This window comes from Chrysemys picta, chromosome 17, assembly GCF_011386835.1.
Source record: "Chrysemys picta bellii isolate R12L10 chromosome 17, ASM1138683v2, whole genome shotgun sequence".
NCBI lineage: Eukaryota > Metazoa > Chordata > Testudines > Emydidae > Chrysemys > Chrysemys picta.
The window spans coordinates 4240040-4264703 of record NC_088807.1 but is presented as its reverse complement, the minus strand read 5'-3'; the positions used below and the strand labels follow the sequence as shown (position 1 = coordinate 4264703).

At 58.7% G+C, this 24664-nt stretch overlaps 1 protein-coding gene across 1 annotated transcript in view; it reads right to left on the bottom strand.

Moving 5' to 3' along the window:
* Positions 1-24664, bottom strand: part of DLL3 (delta like canonical Notch ligand 3) — a 272902-nt gene that overhangs the window by 181416 nt on the left and 66822 nt on the right. Inside the window, 1 exon segment of the mRNA XM_065571764.1 lies at positions 23507-24173. Within this exon segment, the coding sequence (XP_065427836.1) occupies positions 23507-24173 (667 nt within the window).

The window sequence follows — 24664 nt, the reverse complement described above, 5'->3', positions numbered from 1 at the left end:
CGTGTATAGGCTCAGAGGGGGAAGCAGAGCGGCTGAGGCAGTCTGGCTTGCTGGGGAATTTACAGTGTAGACAGGGAACTGTGCAGCCTGGAAAAAAAAATAACCCCGCCCCTCCTAGAAGGGGGAGAGACACAGGTTTGTGCCCAAGAGAGGTGATGGCTGGGGAAGCAGAAGGGTAGGAGTGGGGGTCCTTGGGGACTGGAGAGGGGGAATACAGATATAGGTAACCTGAAATATGGCACTCAGTGACTGTGTGTCTGGGCAGCGCCTGGCACGACAGGTCCCTGATCTTGGTCACTGTGTGTCTGGGCAGCGCCCAGCATGACGGGGCCCCGATCTCGGTCACTGTGTGTCTGGGCAGCGCCCGGCGCGATGGGGCCCTGATCTCGGTCACTGTGTGTCTGGGCAGCGCCCGGCGTGATGGGGCCCTGATCTCGGTCACTGTGTGTCTGGGCAGCACCCGGCCCGACGGGGCCCTGATCTCGGTCACTGTGTGTCTGGGCAGCACCCGGCGCGACGGGGCCCTGATCTCGGTCACTGTGTGTCTGGGCAGCGCCCGGCGTGATGGGGCCCTGATCTCGGTCGCTGTGTGTCTGGGCAGCGCCCGGCCCGACGGGACCCTGATCTCGGTCACTGTGTGTCTGGGCAGCGCCCGGCGTGATGGGCCCCTGATCTCGGTCACTGTGTGTCTGGGCAGCGCCTGGCCCGATGGGGCCCTGATCTCGGTCACTGTGTGTCTGGTCGGCACCTCCTGCGACGGGGCCCCGATCTCGGTTACTGTGTGTCTGGGCAGCGCCCGGCCCGACGGGGCCCCGATCTCGGTCACTGTGTGTCTGGGCAGCGCCCGGCGTGCTGGGCACCACAAAAACACAGAGCAAAGGTCAGTGCCTGCCACACAGAGCTCACAGAGTAAATAGACAGAGGGTGGCAGGGGAAACTGAGGCACAGAGCAGGATCAGGGATTTGCTGAAGTTCACACAGCAAGTCTGTGTTGGAGCTGGACATGGGACCTAGATCTCCTGTGCCCTTCCCCCACTGCCTCTCCCCCCCCCCCCCCCCCATGCAATCTCTTGCCGAGAAAGGGGCACAATTAAATTTCAGCTTTGTCAAGGCTCCGGGTTTGACTCTATGGTGCCCGACGCGGTAATACACAAATATCCCCCCCTATGACTGGCGCCAATGGCCCTCACCACTGACATCTTGCCCTCGACCCCCCAGCCCCACTTCGGAAACCCGCCTATTCCCCCCCACCACACGATCTATCGCTCCCCTCGGACTGCACCTGTCTCCTGGAGGGGGAAGAGGAGCAGAGGCAGCAATTGGCCCAAACCAGAAGAGGAAGGGGGAAAAGACCCCCACACCCTCCCACCCACACATTACAGCCCACAGTACACCCTCTCCAGCCTCCGATCCCAGCTCACAGCACAACACACCACACACACACTCCAGCCCCTGATCGCAGCCCACAACACAACACACACGCACCCCTCCAGCCCCTTATCCCAGCCCACGACAGAACATGCCCCCCTCCAGCCCCTTATCCCAGCCCACAACACAATGCACACACACACCCTCCAGCCGCAATCCCACCCACGACACAATGCACACCCCCTCCAGCCTCCAAGCCCAGCCCACGACAACACACACACCCTCCAGCCCCCAACAAAACACAAACAGTCTCCAACCCCTGATCCCACCCATGACACAACGCACACCCCCTCCAGCACTGATCCCAGCCCACGACACAATGCACACACCCCTCCAGCCCCGATCCCAGCCCACGACACAATGCACACACCCTCTAGCCCTATCCCAGTTCACTACACAATGCACACACCCCTCCAGCCCCGATCCCAGCCCACGACACAATGCACACACCCTCTAGCCCTATCCCAGTTCACTACACAATGCACACACCCCTCCAGCCCCGATCCCAGCCCACGACACAATGCACACACCCTCTAGCCCTATCCCAGTTCACTACACAATGCACATCCCCCTCCAGCCCCCGATCCCAGCCCACCACAAAACGCGCACACCCCCTCCAGCTCCTTATCCCAGCCTTCGACACAATGTACATACCCCTCCAGCCCCCAATCCCATCTCGCAACAAAACCCACACACACTCCTCCAGCCCACAACACAACGCACACAACCCTCCAGCGCCGGATCCGAGCCTACAACCGAACACACACCCTCCAACTCCTGATCCCAGCCTGCAACAAAAAACACACCCCTCCAGCCCCCGATCCCAGCCTGCAACACAACAGAGACCCCCTCGCACCCAGATCCCGGTCCACAACACAGACTCCCAAACCCTGGCCCACAACACAACAAATATGCCCTCCAGCCCCGATCCTTGCCCACAACACAATACACACCCGCCCCAGCCCTTATCCCGTCCTGCAACACAACACACACCCCCTCCAGCTCCCAAAACAACGCACATACCCCTCCAGCCCCTGATCCGAGCCCACAACAGAAAACACACACCCTGCTGCTTCTTATCCTTATCCCAGCCTTCGACACAATGTACATACCGCCCCTCCAGCCCTCAATCCCATCTCGCAACAAAACCCACACACACTCCTCCAGCCCCCGATCCCAGCCCGCAACAAAACACAAACCCTACAACCCCCGATCCCAGCCTGCAACACAACGCACACCCCCTCCAGCCCCAATCCCAGCCCACAACACAACACACACACCCTCCAGCTCCTGATCGCAGCCTGCAACAAAATACACACCCCTTCCAGCCCCCGATCCCAGCTCGCAACACAACACACAAACCCACCAGCTCCCGATCCCAGGCCACGACACAACACACACACCCCTCCAGCCCCCGATCCCAGCCCGCAACACAACACACAAACCCACCAGCTCCCGATCCCAGGCCACGACACAACACACACACCCCTCCAGCCCCCGATCCCAGCTCGCAACACAACACACAAACCCACCAGCTCCCAATCCCAGGCCACAACACAACACACAAACCCACCAGCTCCCGATCCCAGGCCACAACACAACACACATACCCCTCCAGCCCCCGATCCCAGCCCGCAACAAAACACAAACCCTACAACCCTTGATCCCAGCCTGCAACACAACACACACACCATCCAGCCCCTGATCCCAGCCCGCAACACACACACACACACACACACTCACTCTCCAGCCCCCGATCCCAGCCCGCAACACAACACACAAACCCACCAGCTCCCGATCCCAGGCCACGACACAACACACACACCCCTCCAGCCCCCGATCCCAGCTCGCAACACAACACACAAACCCACCAGCTCCCAATCCCAGGCCACAACACAACACACAAACCCACCAGCTCCCGATCCCAGGCCACAACACAACACACATACCCCTCCAGCCCCCGATCCCAGCCTGCAACAAAAAACACACCCCTCCAGCCCCCGATCCCAGCCTGCAACACAACAGAGACCCCCTCGCACCCAGATCCCGGTCCACAACACAGACTCCCAAACCCTGGCCCACAACACAACAAATATGCCCTCCAGCCCCGATCCTTGCCCACAACACAATACACACCCGCCCCAGCCCTTATCCCGTCCTGCAACACAACACACACCCCCTCCAGCTCCCAAAACAACGCACATACCCCTCCAGCCCCTGATCCGAGCCCACAACAGAAAACACACACCCTGCTGCTTCTTATCCTTATCCCAGCCTTCGACACAATGTACATACCGCCCCTCCAGCCCTCAATCCCATCTCGCAACAAAACCCACACACACTCCTCCAGCCCCCGATCCCAGCCCGCAACAAAACACAAACCCTACAACCCCCGATCCCAGCCTGCAACACAACGCACACCCCCTCCAGCCCCAATCCCAGCCCACAACACAACACACACACCCTCCAGCTCCTGATCGCAGCCTGCAACAAAATACACACCCCTTCCAGCCCCCGATCCCAGCTCGCAACACAACACACAAACCCACCAGCTCCCGATCCCAGGCCACGACACAACACACACACCCCTCCAGCCCCCGATCCCAGCCCGCAACACAACACACAAACCCACCAGCTCCCGATCCCAGGCCACGACACAACACACACACCCCTCCAGCCCCCGATCCCAGCTCGCAACACAACACACAAACCCACCAGCTCCCAATCCCAGGCCACAACACAACACACAAACCCACCAGCTCCCGATCCCAGGCCACAACACAACACACATACCCCTCCAGCCCCCGATCCCAGCCCGCAACAAAACACAAACCCTACAACCCTTGATCCCAGCCTGCAACACAACACACACACCATCCAGCCCCTGATCCCAGCCCGCAACACACACACACACACACACACTCACTCTCCAGCCCCCGATCCCAGCCCGCAACACAACACACAAACCCACCAGCTCCCGATCCCAGGCCACGACACAACACACACACCCCTCCAGCCCCCGATCCCAGCTCGCAACACAACACACAAACCCACCAGCTCCCAATCCCAGGCCACAACACAACACACAAACCCACCAGCTCCCGATCCCAGGCCACAACACAACACACATACCCCTCCAGCCCCCGATCCCAGCCCGCAACAAAACACAAACCCTACAACCCTTGATCCCAGCCTGCAACACAACACACACACCATCCAGCCCCTGATCCCAGCCCGCAACACAACACACACACACACACACACTCTCCAGCCCCCGATCCCTACCTACAACACAACACAGACCCTCTTGAACCCAGATGCCGGCCAACAACACAACACAGATCCCCTCCAACACCAGCCCACAACACAACAAAGGTCCCCTCCAGCCAGTGATCCCAGCCCACAACACAACACACAACCCCTTCAGCCCTAGGGCTGCCAACCCTCCCGGTTTGGCTGGGAGTCTCCTGCAATCGGGCTTGTTCTCCTGGAGGCTACTGAAGCCAATCTGGGAGATTTTAGGCTGCTAAAAGTCTGGCGGCGCAGCGGGGCTAAGGCAGGCTCCCTGCCTGCCTGGCTCCGTGCCGCTCCGGGAAGTGGCCGTCATATTCATCAGCGGCTCCTAGGCAGAGGCGTGGCCAGGGAGGTCTCCACGGGCTGCCCCCGCCCTGACCGCCGACTCCGCAGCTCCCATTGGCCAGGAACTGGGAACCACGGCCAATGGGAGCTGCGGGGGCAGTGCCTGCAAGCAGGGGCAGCTCGCACCGCCGCCTGGCCACCCCTGAGCCTAGGAGCTGCTGCCGGACATGCTGTCGCTTCCAGGACCTACCCGAGGTAAGTGCCGCCTGGCCGGAGCCCGCATCCCTCACCCCTTCCTGCACCCCAACCCCTTGCCCCAGCCCCGAATCCCCTCCCGCACCCAAACTCCCTCCCAGAACCTGCACTTCTCACCCCCTCCCGCACCCCAACCCCTTCCTGCACCCCAACCCCTTGCCCCAGCCCCGAATCCCCTCCCGCACCCAAACTCCCTCCCAGAACCTGCACCTCTTACCCCCTCCCGCACCCCAACACCTTGCCCCAGCCTAGTGAAAGTGAGTGAGGATGTGGGAGAGTGAGCAACAAAGGGAGAGGGGGTGGAGTGAGCGGGGGGCAGGGCCTCGGAGAAGGGGCGGGGTAGGGGGTGGGGCAAAGGTGTTTGGGTTTGTGCGAGTAGACAGTTGGCAACCCTATCCAGCCCCAGACCTGGCCCGCAACACACACACAGTCCAGCCCCAGATCCCAACCCAGAAAACAACACAGACCCCCTCCAGCCCCGATCCCAGCCCACAACACAACACAGATCCCTTCCAGCCCCGATCCCAGCCCGCAACACACACACACACACACACTCTCCAGCCCCAGATCCCAGCCCAGAAAACAACACAGACCCCCTCCAGCCCCGATCCCAGCCCACAACACAACACAGATCCCTTCCAGCCCCGATCCCAGCCCGCAACACACACACACACACACACACACACACTCTCCAGCCCCAGATCCCAGCCCACAACACAACACTCACCCCCTACAGCCCTAGGATTGCCAACCCTCCCGGTTTGGCTGGGAGTCTCCTGCAATCGGGCTTGTTCTCCTGGAGGCTACTGAAGCCAATCGGGGAGATTTTAGGCCGGTGAAAGTCCAGCGGCGCAGCGGGGCTAAGGCAGGCTCCCTGCCAGAGCATCTATGTGCACCCGTGTACTGGCCGGCAGACAAGCATCCGCCGAAATGCTGCCGAAAAGCTGCCGAAAAGCAGCGTCATCAAGAGGTGTCGCCGCCGAAATGCCGCCGAAAAGGGGCACCACCGTCGCCGCCAAAATGCTGCTGATTTTCGGCGGCATTTCGGCAGCGACGCATCTTGGCGTTGCCGCTTCTCGGTGGCATTTCGGCGGGTGCTTGTCCGCCAGGCACGGTCCTCGGTGGCTCGTCGTCCGGCGCCCACCACCCGGAAAAGGTTGCGGACCACTGGTTTTAGAGAGAAGGCAGGGGACGCAGAAGAAATACAGCCAAGCCCTCTGAGCCAAGGTTACATTCAGGAAAGGGGACGATCTGGGGGCACAGGTGAAAAGAAGGGAAGGGCGAGCAGCGTATAGAGAAGTTCCCCCTCTCCCCGTGGTACTTATGTGCCCCATCTCCGCAGAATCTGAGCACCTCACAAGGTCTAACTGATTTCTCCTCCCAGCCACTCAGTGAGGTCGAGCTGGGCTGGTCTCCCCATTGTACAGATGGGGCACTGAGGCACACGCAGACCAAAGGCCAGATTTTCAAAGGTATTTAGGCACCTAGTGGGCTTTTCAGAAGCGCCTAGGTTAGGTGCTTTGTAAACCCCTCTAGATGCCTAGCTGCATCTTTGGGTGCACAGGCGCCGACTTCTCAAAGCGCCAGAGGCTGCTCAACCTCTGGCTCCACCCCAGGCCCCACTTCTACTCCATCCCTTCCCCCAAGGCCCCAGCCCCACCCCCACTCTGCTTCTTCCTGTCCAGTCCTGCCCCCTCCCGCGAGTGTGCCGCATCCTCCCCTCCCAGCCTCCTGCACGCCGCAAAACAGCTGTTCGCGGTGGGCGGGAGGCGCGGGGAGGGAGCGGGAGGAACTGAATCATAGAATCATAGTCGATCAGGGTTGGAAGGGACCTCAGGAGGTATCTAGTCCAACCCCCTGCTCAAAGCAAGACCAATCCCCAACTAAATCATCCCAGCCAGGGCTTTGTCAAGCCGGGCCTTAAAAACCTCTATGGATGGAGATTCCACCACCTCCCTACGTAACGCATTCCAGTGCTTCACCATCCTCCTAGTGAAATAGTGTTTCCTAATATCCAACCTGGACCTCCCCCACTGCAACTTGAGACCATTGCTCCTTGTTCTGTCATCTGCCACCACTGAGAACAGCCGAGCTCCATCCTCTTGGGAACCCTCCTTCAGGTAGTTGAAGGCTGCTATCAAATCCCCCCTCGCTCTTCTCTTCCGCAGACTAAACAATCTTAGTTCCCTCAGCCTCTCCTCGTAAGTCATGTGCTCCAGCCCCCTAATCATTTTTGTTGCCCTCCGCTGGACTCTTTCCAATTTTTCCACATCCTTCTTGTAGTGTGGGGCCCAAAACTGGACACAGTACTCCAGATGAGGCCTCACCAATGTCGAATAAAGGGGAACGATCACGTCCCTCGATCTGCTGGCAATGCCCCTACTTATACAACCCAAAATGCCATTAGCCTTCTTGGCAACAAGAGCACATTGTTGACTCATATCCAGCTTCTCGTCCACTGTGACCCCTAGGTCCTTTTCTGCAGAACTGCTACCTAGCCATTCGGTCCCTAGTCTGTAGCACTGCATGGGATTCTTCCGTCCTAAGTGCAGGACTCTGCACTTGTCCTTGTTGAACCTCATCAGGATTTTTTTGGCCCAATCCTCTAATTTGTCTAGGTCCCTCTGTATCCGATCCCTACCCTCTAGTGTATCTACCACACCTCCTAGTTTAGTGTCATCTGCAAACTTGCTGAGAGTGCAGTCCACACCATCCTCCAGATCATTAATAAAGATATTAAACAAAACCAGCCCCAGGACCGACCCTTGGGGCACTCCGCTTGATACCGGCTGCCAACTAGACATGGAGCCATTGATCACTACCCGTTGAGCCCGACGATCTAGAAAGCTTTCTATCCACCTTACAGTCCACTCATCCAGCCCATACTTCTTTAACTTGGCGGCAGGAATATTGTGGGAGACCGTATCAAAAGCTTTGCTAAAGTCAAGGAATAACACATCCACTGCTTTCCCCTCATCCACAGAGCCAGTTATCTCATCATAGAAGGCAATTAGGTTAGTCAGGCACGACTTCCCCTTGGTGAATCCACGCTGACCGTTCCTGATCACTTTCCTCTCCTCTAAATGTTTCATAATTGATTCCTTGAGGACCTGCTCCATGATTTTCCCAGGGACTGAGGTGAGGCTGACTGGCCTGTAGTTCCCCGGATCCTCCTTCTTCCCTTTTTTAAAGATGGGCACGACATTAGCCTTTTTCCAGTCATCTGGGACCTCCCCCGATCGCCATGAGTTTTCAAAAATAATGGCTAATGGCTCTGCAATCACATCCGCCAAGTCCTTTAGCACCCTCGGATGCAGCGCACCCGGCCCCATGGACTTGTGCACGTCCAGTTTTTCTAAATAGTCCCGAACCACTTCCTTCTCCACAGAGGGCTGGTCACCTTCTCCCCGTATTGTGCTGCCCAGTGCAGCAGTCTGGGAGCTGACCTTGTTCGTGATCTGCGGGGCCCACCGATGGGTGGGAGAGGTGCTGATAAGGGGGCTGCTGGTGGGTGCCAAGCACCCACCATTTTTTCTCCATGGGTGCCCCAGCCCCAGAGCACCCACGGAGTCGGCGCCTATGTTTGGGTCCCTAAAAGCTTTTGAAACTCTGTCTTTAAGGCCCTGGCCTGAGGTCGGACAGGAAGTCCATGGCGGGAGTAGAACCCAGGTCTCTCAGGGGTACCTCCTTATCCAGCAGCCCAGCCTCTCTCTGCTGCAGGCTGCAAAAAAGGAGAACTCTGATCAATGAGAGCAAAGCCAAGGTGGGCAATTCTCTGAGACTCCAGCGGACGGTCCCAGGAAGTTGGGACGGGTCGTCATGACTGACAGCATGAAAAGCAGCCCCGAGGTCAGGCAGGCTGGAGGAGGAGAGTCAGATGAGAGGAGATGGCTCAACTCCCAAGCGGTGGCTGCAGAGCACCGGCTGCTGTGCAGTTGTACATTTGAACTGAACCCCGGTTTGTTTTGTTCGGAGTCGGAGGAAAGGAAGGAATTGGAAAGTATCCTATCGGGATCAGAGGGGTTTAATGCCTCAAATCCTTAGGGTTTCAGCCAGCGTTCCCTCTAATTTTTCCCACCCATGTGCGGAATGAATCTGATGTGCACCAATATGGAGGGGATGTGTGACACGTGACCTTCATATTGGTGCACATAACAAAATTCGTGGGGCAGAGGGGTACGGACTGTGGGAGGGGGCTCAGGGCTGGGGCAGAGGGTTGGGATGGGGGGGGTGAGGGCTCTTGCTGGGGGTGCGAGCTCTGGGGTGGGGCCAGGGGTGAGGGACTCAGGGATGGGGCAGAGGTTTGGGATGTGTGTGTGGGGGGGGGTGAGGGCTCCGGCTGGGGGTGCAGGCTCTGAGGTGGGGCCTGGGATGAGGGGTTCAGGGCTGGGGCAGAGGGTTGGGGTGCAGGGGGGTGAGGGCTCTTGCTGGGGGTGCGAGCTCTGGGGTGGGGCCGGGGGTGAGGGACTCAGGGATGGGGCAGAGGTTTGGGACGTGTGTGGGGAGGTGAGGGCTCTGGGGTGGGGCCTGGGATGAGGGGCTCAGGGATGGGGCAGAGGGTTGGGGTGCAGGGGGGTGAGGGCTCTGGCTGGGGGTGCGAGCTCTGGGGTGGGGTCGGGGGTGAGAGACTCAGGGATGGGGCAGAGGTTTGGGATGTGTGTGGGGGGGTGAGGGCTCCGGCTGGGGGTGGGGGCTCTGGGGTGGGGCCTGGGATGAGGGGCTCAGGGATGGGGCAGAGGTTTGGGGTGCAGGGGGGTGAGGGCTCTGGCTGGGGGTGGGGGCTCTGGGGTGGGGCCTGGGATGAGGGGCTCAGGGATGGGGCAGAGGTTTGGGGTGCAGGGGGGTGAGGGCTCCAGCTGGGGGTGCGAGCTCTGGGGTGGGGTCGGGGGTGAGAGACTCAGGGATGGGGCAGAGGTTTGGGATGTGTGTGGGGGGGTGAGGGCTCCGGCTGGGGGTGGGGGCTCTGGGGTGGGGCCTGGGATGAGGGGCTCAGGGATGGGGCAGAGGTTTGGGGTGCAGGGGGGGTGAGGGCTCCGGCTGGGGGGTGGGGGCTCTGGGGTGGGGCCTGGGATGAGGGGCTCAGGGATGGGGCAGAGGTTTGGGGTGCAGGGGGGTGAGGGCTCCGGCTGGGGGTGCGGGCTCTGGGGTGGGGCCTGGGATGAGGGGCTCAGGGATGGGGCAGAGGTTTGGGGTAAGGGCTCCGGCTGGGGGTGGGGGCTCTGGGGTGGGGCCTGGGATGAGGGGCTCAGGGATGGGGCAGAGGTTTGGGGTGAAGGGGGGTGAGGGCTCCAGCTGGGGGGTGCGGGCTCTGGGGTGGGGCCGGGGGTGAGGGTCTCTAAGGATAGAACAAGAAGCAATGGGCTTAAACTGCAGCAAGGGAGGTCTAGGTTGGACATTAGGAAAAAGTTCCTAACTGTCAGGGTGGTTAAACACTGGAATAAATTGCCTAGGGAGGTAGTGGAATCTCCATCTCTGGAGATATTTAAGAGTAGGTTAGATAAATGTCTATCACGGATGGTCTAGACAATATTTGGTGCTGCCATGCGGGCAGGGGGACTGGACTCGATGACCTCTCGAGGTCCCTTCCAGTCCTAGAATCTATGAATCTATGATGGGGCAGAGGGTTCGGGTGCAGGGAGGTGAGGGCTCCGGCTGGGGGTGCGGGCTCTGGGGTGGGGCCTGGGATGAGGGGCTCAGGTCTGGGGCAGAGGTTTGGGATGTGTGTGTGGGGTGGTGAGGGCTCCGGCTGGGGGTGTGGGCTCTGGGGTGGAGCTGAGGGTGAGGGACTCAGGGATGGGGCAGAGGGTTAGGGAGGCAGGGGAGTGAGGGCTCCGGCTGGGTGTGCGGGCTCTGGGGTGGGGCCGGGGGTGAGGGGCTCAGGGCTGGGGCAGAGGTTTGGGATGTGTGTGTGTGGGGGGGTGAGGGCTCCAGCTGGGGGTGCGGGCTCTGGGCTGGGGCCGGGGATGAGGGGTTTGGGGTGCAGCAGGGTGCTCTGGGGCTACGGCGTGGAGAGAGGACTGGGGCTGGGGCTGCAGGATAGGTGCCCCTCTCCCGGCTGCGGCAGATCTGGACCGGGGCTAGGTTTGGGCCGGGGATGGGGCGGCCGCAGCAGGTCCGGGGCTGAGTTGGGGCCGGGGGAGGGATGCCCCGGCCACAGCAGGTCTCTGGGGACGAGATCCGGCCGGGCAGATTCCCCGAGCACCTGCATGCATCTGAAGAAGTGGGGCTTTTACCCACGAAAGCTTATGCCCAAATACATCTGTTAGTCTTTAAGGTGCCACCGGACTCCTCGTTGTTTTTGTGGCTACAGACTAACACGGCTACCCCCTGATACTAGATTTGACCCTCCAACTTTCTCTCAAGTGGAAGAGCTGCCCAGAACTCCTGTCCCTGTTTATTTTTCTTTCCTGCCTGCAGGGGCCCTGAGATACCTCAGAAGTCAATTTTTTTTCTCAACTTTAAAATATGGTGTTTGGTTTTAAATATTCTCCTGTGAGACCTGCAATTCAAGCTCTGGAGTGTTGTGTCTAAGAGCCTTCTGGAAAGTAACTAGCCTTAAAACAAAAGTGAAAGCGGGATTGCCAACTCTCATGATTTTTATTGCTTTCCTTAAATCCCCAGCTCCTGGAGTCAAGTGGAGATGTGATGATTTCAGCCTTCCTTCTTAAAGAAAAATGAAGTTTCTAGCCCTTGTGGCTGTGGAGAAAGCTTCCAAATGTGACGCCAACACACCCTAAAGGGTCGAACAGCAGAAGGCAAATAAAAAGAACCCCAAATCTATGGTTTTTACATAATCGCATGATTTTTGGTGTGCCTGATTTTTGACCATTTGGGATTGGCAATCCTGTGAAAGTGACTTGAAAGTGTCAGTTTCACTCCTGTTTAAGGTCAGTTGCTAGTCTATTATTTGTAGTGAGGGAACAGCCCTAGCGCCCAGGCAGGTGCCGTATAAACCTCACTGGGCCTGGCCTAGTAGGATGTTTCAAAAGTTAAATGTAGTCCAAGCTTGGTGAACTGCAAAAAAAGCGATCGAAAGTCATCCACATTTCTCTGCAATTGTTTCAATTGTTGGATTCAAGGGTTAGTAGCAAAGTAAGAATGGACATTCCAATGTTAAACCTAACCCGTGTCCCTTAAGTGGCTTGACACAAGGTGTGAGAACATGTTACGATTCGAACTGAGTGGGTTTAATCTTTAATTCTCTTTTTTTAGATATAAGAAGTAGATACAGTGCTCCTATCAGTTCATTTCTAAACTATTGTCTGAAAAAAAACCCTAGAGATTTCAGGTGCCTAAGTAGCCCCTGGAATCACGGTTAAAGTTGCGCCTCCCCCACACAAAAAAAAAAATCTGAAATGGCGCCCCTGAACGAGGAGCTGCGGGGATGGTGCCTGCCGGCAGGGGCGGCACACACAGCCTCCTGGCCGCCCCTGAGCCTAGGAGCTGCTGCCGGACATGTTGCCACTTCCGGGAGCCACCCAACGTAAGTGCTGCCCGGCCAGAGCCTGCACCCCTCGCCCCCTCCTGCACCCAAACCCCCTGCACCAACCCTGAGCCCCCTCCTGCACCCAAACCCCCTGCACCAACCCTGAGCCCCTCCCCACACCCAAACTCCCTCCCGGAGCCTGCACCGCTCCCCCCACACACACACACCCCTCGCCCCCTCCCGCACCCAACCCCCCTGCACCAACCCTGAGCCCCTCCCCACACCCAAACCCCCTGCACCAACCCTGAACCCCTCCCCACACCCAAACTCCCTCCCGGAGCCTGCATCCCACACCCCAACCTCCCTGCACCAACTTTGAGCCCCCTCCCGCACCCAAACTCCCGCCTGCAGCCTGCACCACTCCCCCCCACACCCCTCGCCCCCTCCTGCACCCAAACCCCCTGCCCCATCCCTGAGCCCCTCCCCACACCCAAACTCCCTCCCGGAGCCTGCATCCCACACCCCAACTTCCCTGCACCAACCCTGAGCCCCCTCCCGCACCCTAACTCCCGCCTGGAGCCCGCACCGCTCCTCCCCTCCCACACCCCTCGCCCCCTCCTGCACTCCTTGCCCCCTCCCACACCCAAACCCCCTGCCCCATCCCTGAGCCCCCTCCCGCACCCAAACTCCCGCCTGGAGCCCGCACCGCTCCTCCCCTCCCACACCCCTCGCCCCCTCCCGCACCCAAACCCCCTGCCCCATCCCTGAGCCCCTCCCCACACCCAAACTCCCTCCCAGAGCCTGCATCCCACACCCCAAACCACCTGCACCAACCCTGAACCCCCTCCCGCACCTAAACTCCATGCCCCAGGCTCAGCTAGGAGAGCCCCCCACATTCTGAACCTCTCGACCCCATCCTCCAGCCCAGAAGCCAAATCCCCTGCCCCAGCCCGGTGAAAAGTGAGTGAGGGTGGGGGAGAGTGAACAACGGAGGGAGGGGTGCTGGAGTGAGCGGGGGTGAGGCCTCGGGGAAGGGCTGGGGCAAGGGGCTGGACAAGGGTGTTTGGGTTTGTGTGATTAGACAGTCGGCAACCCTATCCAGCCCCAATCCTGGCATGCAACACAACACACACACCCTCCAGCCCCTGATTCCAGCCCATGACACAACACGCACATGCTTCAGCCCCGATCCCAGCCCACTACACAACACAGACCCCCTGCAGCCCCTTATCCCAGCCCACAACACAATGCACACCCACTCCAGCCCCTTATCCTGACCCACAACACAATGCACACCCACTCCAGCCCCTTATCCTGACCCACAACATAACGCATACACCCTCCCAGCCCACAACACAACACAGACTCTCTCCAGCCCCTGATTCCTGCCCACAACACCACACAAACCCTCCAGCTCCTGATCCCAGCCCATGACACAACACTCACGTGCTTCGGCCCCAATCCCAGCCCACTACACAACACAGACCCCCTGCCGCCCCTTATCCCAGCCCACAACACAATGCACACCCTCTCCAGTCCCTTATCCCAGCCCACAACATACTCCATCCCCAATCCCGGTCCACAACACAATGCACACACCCTCTCCAGTTCCTTATCCCAGCCCACAACATACTCCATCCCCGATCCCGGTCCACAACACAATGCACACACCCACTCCAGCCCCTTATCCTGACCCACAACACAATGCACATCCACTCCAGCCCCTTGTCCCAGCCCACAACACAATGCACACACCCACTCCAGCTCCTTATCCTGACCCACAACACAATGCACACCCACTCCAGCCCTTTATCCCAGCCTGCGACACAATACATACACCCTCCCAGCCCACGACACAACACACATCCCCTCCAGCCCCCGCTCCCAGCCCACAACACAACACACATCCCCTCCAGCCCCCTCTCCCAGCCCACAACACAACACACATCCTCTCCAGCCCCCAATCCCAGCCCACAGCTAAGGTGGCCAACCCTCCAGGATTGCCCTGGAGTCTCCAGCAATTAGAGATGAATCTTTAATTACAGATGATGTCATGTGATGAAACCTCCAGGAACTCCTCCCACCAAAATTGACGCCCCTACTCCTCTGGGGTGGATCCACGCCTAATAATTCACCAGAGAGTGGCATGTGAGTCTCCGCTAATAGCCAGTAACCTATTGGACATCAGAGTCATTGCCAGATAGACGCAAGGATAATATTTAAGGCATTATGTAGCTATACTGGGAATTATGTTCTTAATGTCTTGGGGCTGGTCCACACCAACCCCCCAGTTCAAACTAAGATACGCAACTTCAGCTACGTGAATAACGTAGCTGAAGTCGAAGTACCTTAGTTCGAACTACAAGGTACTTACCGCGGGTCCACACGCGGCAGGCAGGCTCCCCCGTCGACTGCGTGTGCTCCTCTCGCGGAGCAGGAGTACCGGCGTCGACGGCGAGCACTTCCGGGATCGATTTATCGCATCTAGACAAGACGCAATAAATCGATCCCAGAAGATCGATTGCTTGCCGCCGAACCTGCGGGTAAGTATAGACGTACCCTTAGAGTGAAGAGAGGGTGCTAGGGGATGATGTACCTTGGAGAAGTTCCTTTCAGGTAGGAGGTAACAGGTTCCTGTCTCCCTGTCCGGCCACGTGTCTTGTGCGTCGTACGCAGACTGGACTTTACGCGGTGAGAGTACTGAACCCAAGGGGCACGGTGGACTCTCCGTCACTGGGCGGTGTTTAAATCAAGCTGGGATGTTTTTCTAAATGCTCTGCTCTCGGAATTATTGCAGGGCATTTGGTTCCCAAACTTTAACACCCTGTGAACCCCTTCCACTAAAACGTCAAGTCTCGCGAACCCCGTCCTAAAAAGGAATATTTCCAGGGATTTTCGCCTTAACCTGAGTATAAATGATAAAAGCCGTGATCTTGGACATATAACGTTTGTTTTGATGACATGCTTATTACACACTATTTGTTATGAATTATCATTTAGCGTGACAGTATTTTTATGACATGACGAAAACGGCAACACTCTTCCAAGCTCTCACTTTCGTAGCTTGGGTCACTTTGAATAAGCCTGTTTTTAGGCAAGGCTCCTAGTTTTATCAAGGAGGATCAGATGTGAAACAGCTGGAAGGGACTTAAGAAGCCAACTCAGAGAGTTCCTCCTACACAAGTATTCAGGTCTTGAGCAGTCCAGGCAAACAACGCATGTTACAACAAAGCTTAAACTCGCTCTTCATCATCATCATTTTAAAAACAATCCTAGCTGCCTCTTTCATTTTAAAAACAGCAAAAAATATCCACCTCCCTTTCCATTTCTTATAAGGAGTCTTGAAGTTTCAATCTCCTCAGTGTGATAGAGATGCTTGCTTCGATCTGCTTAGCTCTTGGAAGTCCAGGGGCTCCGGGCTGCTGGCCCCGGGCTGCCCGGGGTCCTTAGGGACAGCTCTGTCCATCATTAGAGATTTTTTTCCCCAAGAACCCCCTGTAACATTTTGTGAACCCCCAGGGGTTCACGAACCCCAGTTTGGGAACCACTGCCCTAGGGGCATTTCTCTGGCCCGTCCAATACAGGAGATCAGCCCGGATGACCATGGTAGCCTTGGAATCTAGACCTCACAATGGGGGCCGGTTTGCGTACTAAGGCTAATCAAGAGATTGCGAAATCGACAAGAGAGGAAATCTACAGGAAGGAACGCTTAGCAAGGGGAATGGGGTGGGGGGGAGCTCTGTTTCCAAAGAAGGACAAAGGATGGGTCTGTATATCTAGAGGTGGCAGGGGACCCCCTGGATCCTTCACTGAAGAGGCCAGCTGACCGCACGGTTCTCTCATAAGCACTGGTGAGCCATCCATTATTAGCCAGGAGAGTATCTTGTCAATTACATCTAGGGACCTGCCTGGTAGAGTTGCCAACTTTCCAATGTCTGAAAATTGCTCCACCTCCAAGGCCCTTCCCCTTGCTCCGCCCCCTCCCCCGGAGGACCCGCCCCGCTCACTTCTCTCCCCTCCAATCAATCAAATCAAAAACACCGAAGCCCCAAAGCAGGAATTATTGCAGAAAATGACATGTTTCCTACCCTCTCTTCCAATCTTAACCATTATCCTTTCGGAGGAAAGGAGGGAGGTGAAGATTTGCTGCAATACTAGGGCGACCGGACAGCAAGTGTGAAAAATCAGGACGGGGAGGGAGGTGTAACAGGTGCCTCTATAAGACAAAGCCCCGAATATCAGGGCTGTCCCTATAAAATCGGGACAGCTGGTCACCCTATGCAATATTTGTCAGGGTACTCTGGGAAGTGTGAAGGAGCTGCTCACAACTACTGCAGTAAGTACCAGTGCTACATCCCTAACCCTGCAGCGAACCAGAGATGCTACGGAAAAGAAGAGGGAAGAGACTGCTGCCATAGCAACCCTTCAACAGAGAACTGTTGGGATACTGAGAGTTACTCACAAGGGACTGGCCCGGTACTTTGTACTGGGCACAAATCAGACATCAAGAGTTGTAACATTCAAAAGCCAGTAGGAGAGCACTTCAATCTCCCTGGACACTCAATAACAGACCTAAAAGTGGCCATCCTTCAACAAAAACACTTCAAAACCAGACTCCAATAAGAAACTGCAGAACTGGAATTAATTTGCAAACGGGACACCAGCAAATTAGGCCTGAATAAAGATTGCGAGTGGCTGGGTCACTACAAAAAGTAATTTTCCCTCTGCTGATACTCACACCTTCTTGTCAACTGTTGGAAAGGGGCGACGTCCACCTTGATTGAATTGGCCTCGTTAGCACTGACCTCCCCCCCACCACCACTTGGTAAGGCAACTCCCATCTTTTCATGTGCTGTAATACACCTCTACCTCGATAGAACGCCGTCCTCGGGGGCCAAAAAATCTTACCGCGTTCTAGGTGAAACCGCATTATATCGAACTTGCTTTGATCTGCTGGAGGGCGCAGCCCCGCCCCCCCGGAGCGCTGCTTTACCGTGTTATATCCAAATTCGTGTTCTATCGGGTCGCGTTATATGGGGGTAGAGGTGTATATATACTGCTTACTGTATTTTCCACTCCGTGCATCTGATGAAGTGGCTTTTAGCCCACGAAAGCTTACGCCCAAATACATTTGTTCGTCCCTAGGGGGCCACAAGGACCCCTTGTTTTTGCTGATACAGACTAACACGGCTGCCCCTCTGAAATGTACACAAGCACTGTGCAGCATGAACTATCCAGGCAGAAAATGCATTTCAGGGACGGAAGCCTGCTCTGATTCCCCCTCTCCCCTCTGTACAACGAAAGCAACACATGGACTTTGGCGGGCCGCGTTTTCATTTTGGCTGCAAAGCCCAGTCTTGCCCCCGTCTCTGTCCAAAGAGACAGCACCCAGGCCTCATCTGCGCCAAAACCGCACTTGGAGCAGGTGAAACGTTCCTCTCGACAGAGATCTCGGTGCTGGACAGAGAAAAGGTCCACGGATCAACGAGGCAAGTCCCATAAATAACCCCAACCAGGCAGCGGGCCTTTAGGACCCTCTCTAAGATGCATCCGGGAGGGAGGAGGGAAGAATGCGGGGAGCAGGAGAGATACTGACTCTACTGAGCTAAATCTCCAGTGCCCCCCCCCCCCCACAAAAAAGGGTCCTAAACAAGTCAGAGCTTTAAATAAGATTCAATACGGAGACCCACACACATATACACACCAGAGGCGAAGATACAGCACATAGTAGTTCCAGGCCGTTGGGATCTGGAGGTGTGCGTGTGATCTCCCTGTTTCTCCTAGGGAGTGAGTGGGAGGGGAGCTGGCTCTAGGTTCTGCAGCAGTGGGGGGGGAGGTTGTTTGCACAGGCAGCGTGCATGCCTGGAAGGTGGGGGTGAGGCTCAGAGCCCAGGTGACCCCATTGGGTGAGTGGGGCGCGCGGGGTTTTCCAGCCGCAGGGGATGGCTGGGGACACAGCGGCTCCTGGCTGTGCGCGCCGCGGCAGGGGGCGGGATCGAAAGCGACGTGAAACACTCCCCCCTCCACCCGGGGGAGCAGGGATCCTTCTGCCAGGGCTGAGTGGGAACGCCCTTTCCCACGGGCTGGCCCCGGCGCCGGGCAGCGGGCACAGCAGGTGCGCGGGGAGGGCACCCCTGACCCAGCTACTCCCCCATGCAAGGTGGGAGCTGGCAGTGGCGGGAGGGGCGCTGCCAGCGGGGCAGGAGCCCGGGCTGCTCCTGGGTTTGTTCTCGCTGCCCACCCCCGGCGCTGTGCTGCCGCTGATGTTGTTAGGCTAACAATGTGGCTGCTGCTGGAAGAGGCGGAGAGGGAGGCTCCGGCGGCGTGAGGGGGGAGCGGGCGCACGCTGGCGGGAGGATTGCGGTGGCATGGCCACTTGCTACCCGCATTGCCAACTCTGTGCCACGCTCCTCTCGCAGCGCCTCCCTGCCTGTCATCCGCTTGCTTGGCCCCAATTGTTCCGGCGCCCCGGCAGGCAGTAACCGGACTTTGGGTGTCCGGTCAGTGTTTCTGACTGGACACGGTCAAGTGCCCTTTTCGACTGGACTTTCCAGTCCTGGCAACCCTAGTGTGTGGCGCGGCGCAGTGAACCGAGGCGGAGCTGGGACGACCGGCTCCTTTGGGAACAGAGGAGCTGTAAATACTGCGAGTGTCCAGCGGACTGGGGGCTGGACTCTCCAGATGGGACGCGCGGAGAGCTCAGGAGTGAGCACGGGGACCTGCAGAGGGACGGCAGAGTCTGCGCAGGCGGAGAGGGGAGCGCTTGAGTTGCCACTGGCCGGCGGAGTCGGGGACCTGAGCCCCGGCAGGCCCTGCCAATGCTCCCTCATGCTAAGGATGGGTGGTAGCGAGGTGCCGCACAGCCCTGGGTACCCCGGGGAAGCCTCACGGGGGGCTCCTTAGGTGACACCTCAACAGAAATAAAGCACCCGTGCTAAAACTCCCTGTGTCCCCCGAATGCTCGGTCTTTGCAGCACGGCTGGAGGAGGAACGGAGCCGGCTCCGGGGCACGGGGGAGATGAATTCTAGGCCTGCAGCGAATGCCAGTCCCAGGCCTTAGAGACATCCAGGAGCAAACCACGGGCCACAGCTCCGCCCAGGTGCTGATGGAGAGACGCTGGCCTCCGTGGAGGGCTGAGCCAAAGCTGACACGGAGCCACCGGGAGTGAGGGGGGGAGCAGGTGTCCCATCAGGCCCCCAACAAGACGCTGCTTTGGGGGCTGGCTCGAGACGCCTCACCAGTGCTCTCTGGTCACTGAGCTTCTCAAACGCCCTGGGAGCACCTCCCTCCCCTCACTGTACAGACAGGAAACCCAGGACGTGCGGAGAACGTGACTCGAACACCATCCAACGGGGACTCAGAGGCAGAAGAGAACCCAGCTCCCCCTGCTCTAATCACTAGACCCCACTCTGCGCCCAGAGCTGGGGAGAGAACCCAGGAGTCCAGACTCCCAGCCCCCCCCCCACTCTAACCACTAGACCCCACTCCCCTCCCAGAGCTGGGGAGAGAACCCAGGAGTCCAGACTCCCAGCCCCCCCCCCACTCTAACCACTAGACCCCACTCCCCTCCCAGAGCTGGGGAGAGAACCCAGGAGTCCTGACTCTCAGCTCCCCCTGCTCTAACCACTAGACCCCACTCTGCGCCCAGAGCTGGGGAGAGAACCCAGGAGTCCTGAGTCCCAGCCCCCACCCCACTCTAACCACTAGACCCCACTCCCTGGCCAGAGCCGAGGAGAGAACCCAGGAGTCCAGACTCCCAGCCCCCACACTCTAACCACTAGACCCCACTCCCCTCCCAGAGCTGGGGAGAGAAGCCACTATGCAATGCTCCCTTTCTTAAACATCCTGCGGCAGCAGACGAACCTGCTCAAACATCTGATGGCGTTGCCCCTTTCTGGGGCTCAGCCATCCAGTGTCCGTCATCTCCGCCCTGCACCCCGGGGGACCCCCTGCCTTATACCACCTGCTGGCAGAGGGCAGAACCCCATCCTGGGGGCTGGGCACACAGACTGCCCCCCCGGCCATCCATCGGATGCTTGCTGCTAATATGGGGGAGCAGCCGGCCAACCCCCGCTGGCACAGCCAGGCCGCCCCACTCCGCCCGCAGCTCCCGGCCCCCGCAATTCCCTCTGTCGCTGCATCGCATGCGGCTGCGACCGCCAGGGGCACAGGTCACCAGCTACTGCCGAGGCAGCACATGGAGAGGCAGTCCAGCGGCAACCTCCTCCCCCCCCCTCTTTGAACAAACCTTTCCCAGAGGAGCAAAGCCCCACAGAGCTCGGCACACAAGCCCTCCTGCTGCTCGGGGCCCACAGAGAGGGGCCGAGGCCTATGGGGGAGACACCCCAATCATGCCACTCAGTTCAGATCCGGTGCCCCTAAGCGTCAGGCTCAAGGATTCACATCTCTCTCGGACCGCTACAGCTGCCAGCGTTGACGGATGGAGGGCCACAGCACCCCCAGGAGGCAGGGAAGCATGGCTATCCCGCAGGTAAACTGAGGCCCAGAAGCAACTCAGAGGCAGGAAATGAATGCCTTCCCCTTGCTGGTTGAATGGGGACTCCTAGACTAGCAGGAGCTGGGGGCGTTTGGCCACAGTGACCGGGAAGGGACCTGCCTCCTTGCTCTTTGCAGGCAACACACGAGCACACGCGCTGCTGTTCTCCTCTGCCGCGTAATTCCGGCGAGTCTGCCCAGGTAAACCCCTGTCTGGCTACAGCCTCGCGGGAGCATCTCAGCGTCACGCTTGGACCTTCGCAGGCACGCAGCTCGGACCCTCCTGCTCCACAAACCCAGCTCTGCCCCTGCCCCTCCTCGCTGCTCGGCCTAAAGGAGACGCGCTGCATGCAGTAGAGGGTTTATGACCCACGGCTGGGCAGCTCCGATTGCATCCAGTAGGGGGCAGGGCTGAAACACACTCAAGGATGCAGCTGGCACCGCTGCTGCCGCTGCCTTCGACTGGCTGGAATCAGAACGTCTCTGCTGTGTGTCATAGACCCCAATACCACTGCTGGGGATTCTCCTTTTGCTCAAGGAGTGATGGGGGTGCTCTCAGAGCAGCAAGGGCTGGTCTCAGGGACTTGATGGGCTTCTCACTTCTGTCAACTACGGAGCCTGGGCTACAGGCATATTTAAGCCCCGCTCAATCCACATCCCTTAGCAAGCGCAGGGTCCCTCCGGACCACGCCTTCTCCAAGTCTTTGTCCAGCCTGATTTTAAACCGCACTCACACCCCGGCCATTACGAAGCCCATTCCTGGCCCAGCGGATCTCAGATTCGAGCAGCTCGTCCTGAGATTCGGCCTTCAGCCCGGCTCATCCCGTCAATGCTCCTGCCTTGGACAGAGCTGCAGTAAGGCCATTTAGAGACACTCCTTCAACGGACGGCAAAACCCCTTCGCCGTCTTCTAAACGTCAGCTATAATTTGTATACAGAGACATCTGTTTTTACATAGGCTGAGGCCTTCCGCTGCTGCTAAAAATCGATAGGCAAAATTCCCCCGTGTTCATTGCAAACGTCTCATCTGCACGGACACCCCCCAGCCCCAGGTGCAAACTCTGCAGGGGATCCCCCATGCACAAGACGGCACCGCAACGTGCGTGCCGATTTCAAGGGACTGAATTCACAGGCCGGTCAATCAGTAGGGCACTGCAGTCAGCACGCCAGTGCAGATCTCAAATGCAGTGGCGTGATTCCACGGAGTGCAGTGCCATGCTGATTGCACAGGCAGTGAAATCAGCCCCCCCCCGCGAGCGAGATCTGCGCTGAGTTGCAGCGGTGTGCTGATAAAAGCGGATTGATTCCGCTGACTGCAGTGCCCTGTTGATTGCACGGCCACTGAAATCAGCCCACTGCAAGGGAGATCCGCACTGAATTCAATGACTGTGGTGCAGGAGGCTGATTTCGCCCGCTATCCAGTCAGTCCTGCCTGGCAATAGAGCGCTGCACTGAGTCGCTAAGCTACACTGATTGCAGTGGACTGATTCCACTGATTGCATAGTCAGTGAAATCAGCCCACTGCAATCAAGATCCACACCGACCGGCAGTGTAAATACGGAATCGTCACCCTACACGTCAGAGAACACTCCGCGGAGATCTGCAGCGCCCGATTCACTGCACGGATTCCAGCTGAGCCCGGCCCAGGGACATAGTGCAAGATTCCGTCCCGGGGCAATTCTCATGGACATCAGTGGAAGCTCCGCTCTCTTACACCAGAGCTGGATTTAACCCAGGCCGCAAGGTCCTGATTAACAGAGGTGCTAAACGCCTGGCCCGCCCCTCGATTTCAACCCGAGTTGGGAGCACCCAGCAATTCTGAGAGCCAGGCTTTGGAGCATGGTGAATGACACGGATGTCTGTGAAGAAATCCACCCGACATGGCCGGCGCCTGCAGCATGTCCACTGAATTGCATTGAGATGCCAGTGATTGCAACGCACCTACCGAAGCGCACCGATTTCAGAAATCACGCATTGATTGCGGCGCCTCCCCTGATTTCAGAAATCATGTGCCAAACTGGTAGCTGATTTCAGAAATCATGTATCCAGTTGGCCATGACTGCAGCGCCCCCCGCTGATTTCAGAACTCATGTACCCAGTTGGCACTTACTGCAGTGCCCCCCGCTGATGTCAGACATCATGCCCCGGCTTGCCAGCCACCGCACCGCACCCACCGATCAGCACCCATTCGCCGACGCCTGCGCCGCACCAATCCGGAGGCGCGGCGCTGATTCCAGCAAACACCAAACCCGCCAGCGCCGACCCGGGGAAGGGGAGCGGGGCCCACGAGATGCAAGGGAAGGGAGTCCCAGGTCACTTACTTCTCCGGCTTCTTCTTGCAGGCGGCGTCCCCGCTGAGATCCAGCAGCTTCCGCTTGCAGTTGAACTTGTCCCGGAGGCCGTCGCCGCCGAACTTGGGCTCTTTGTTGGGCACCTTGAAGCGCCCGGGTGCACTGAGGAACCCTTCCCTCTCCTTCAGGTTGTTGACGGTGTCCAGGTCGTTCCGCACGGTGCCCTTCCCCGCCTTGCGGCCCTCCCTCATCTGCCGCAGCACCGCCAGCGCGGCGCACGCCACCAGGGCCAGGGTCACCAGCCCCAGGGCGAAGGAGACGGCCAGGGCCGTCGGGAAGGGGTCGTCGGCCGCCAGCCGCCGGCTGCTGGCCGGGGCGGGGCTCTGCACCTTGAACTCGCAGCTGGAACCCATGTAGCCGGCCGAGCACTCGCAGACGTGGCCGGAGAAGTGGGTGTAGCAGGTGCCGCTGTTGAGGCAGGGGCTGGAGCCGCAGGCGTCCACCCGCACGCTGCAGTCCTTGCCGCCGTAGCCCAGGGTGCAGGAGCAGGTGTAGCTGTTGGCCCCGTCCAGGCAGGTGCCGCCGTTGACGCAGGGGTTGCAGGCGCAGTCGTCGATGTTGCGCTCGCAGCGGGGGCCGGCGAAGCCCGGCCGGCATCTGCAGAGCACCCGGCGGCCCAGGTCCAGGCAGAGGCCACCTAGGAGGAAGCGACGGAGCGAGTCAGGGGGGTGCCACGCCCCGGCTGAGCCTGGGGTGGATTTGGTGGGCACGGGCATGGGGCCAGGACTCCGCCATGGATGCCCCAGGGTCAGACTCTTGTAGCGCCAATCCGGATCAGGGCCCCGTTGCACTTGGAACATGGGAGTGCAGCCCGTCGGGGCACTGCCCACCCAGACAATTCCCCGACCTGGCAGGGCCCCGGGCACTGTGGGCACCTTGGACTCTCCTGCTCTCTGCCTTCGGCCTGGAGCTATTGGGGTCAACTCTGGGGGTGCGTAGGGCCCGTGCGCCCCAGACTAGATGAGCTAACGGTCCTATCTGGGCTGGGCCTGGTACACAGATATTAGACCAAGATCTCAGGCGATCTGCTTTCCCCGATCAGAGCCGGGGGAACAAGAAGAGCTGTAAATGGCTCATCTGAGGTCCCCCAGGTGCCAGGCCTGGGACTAGAACCCAGGAGTCCTGAGT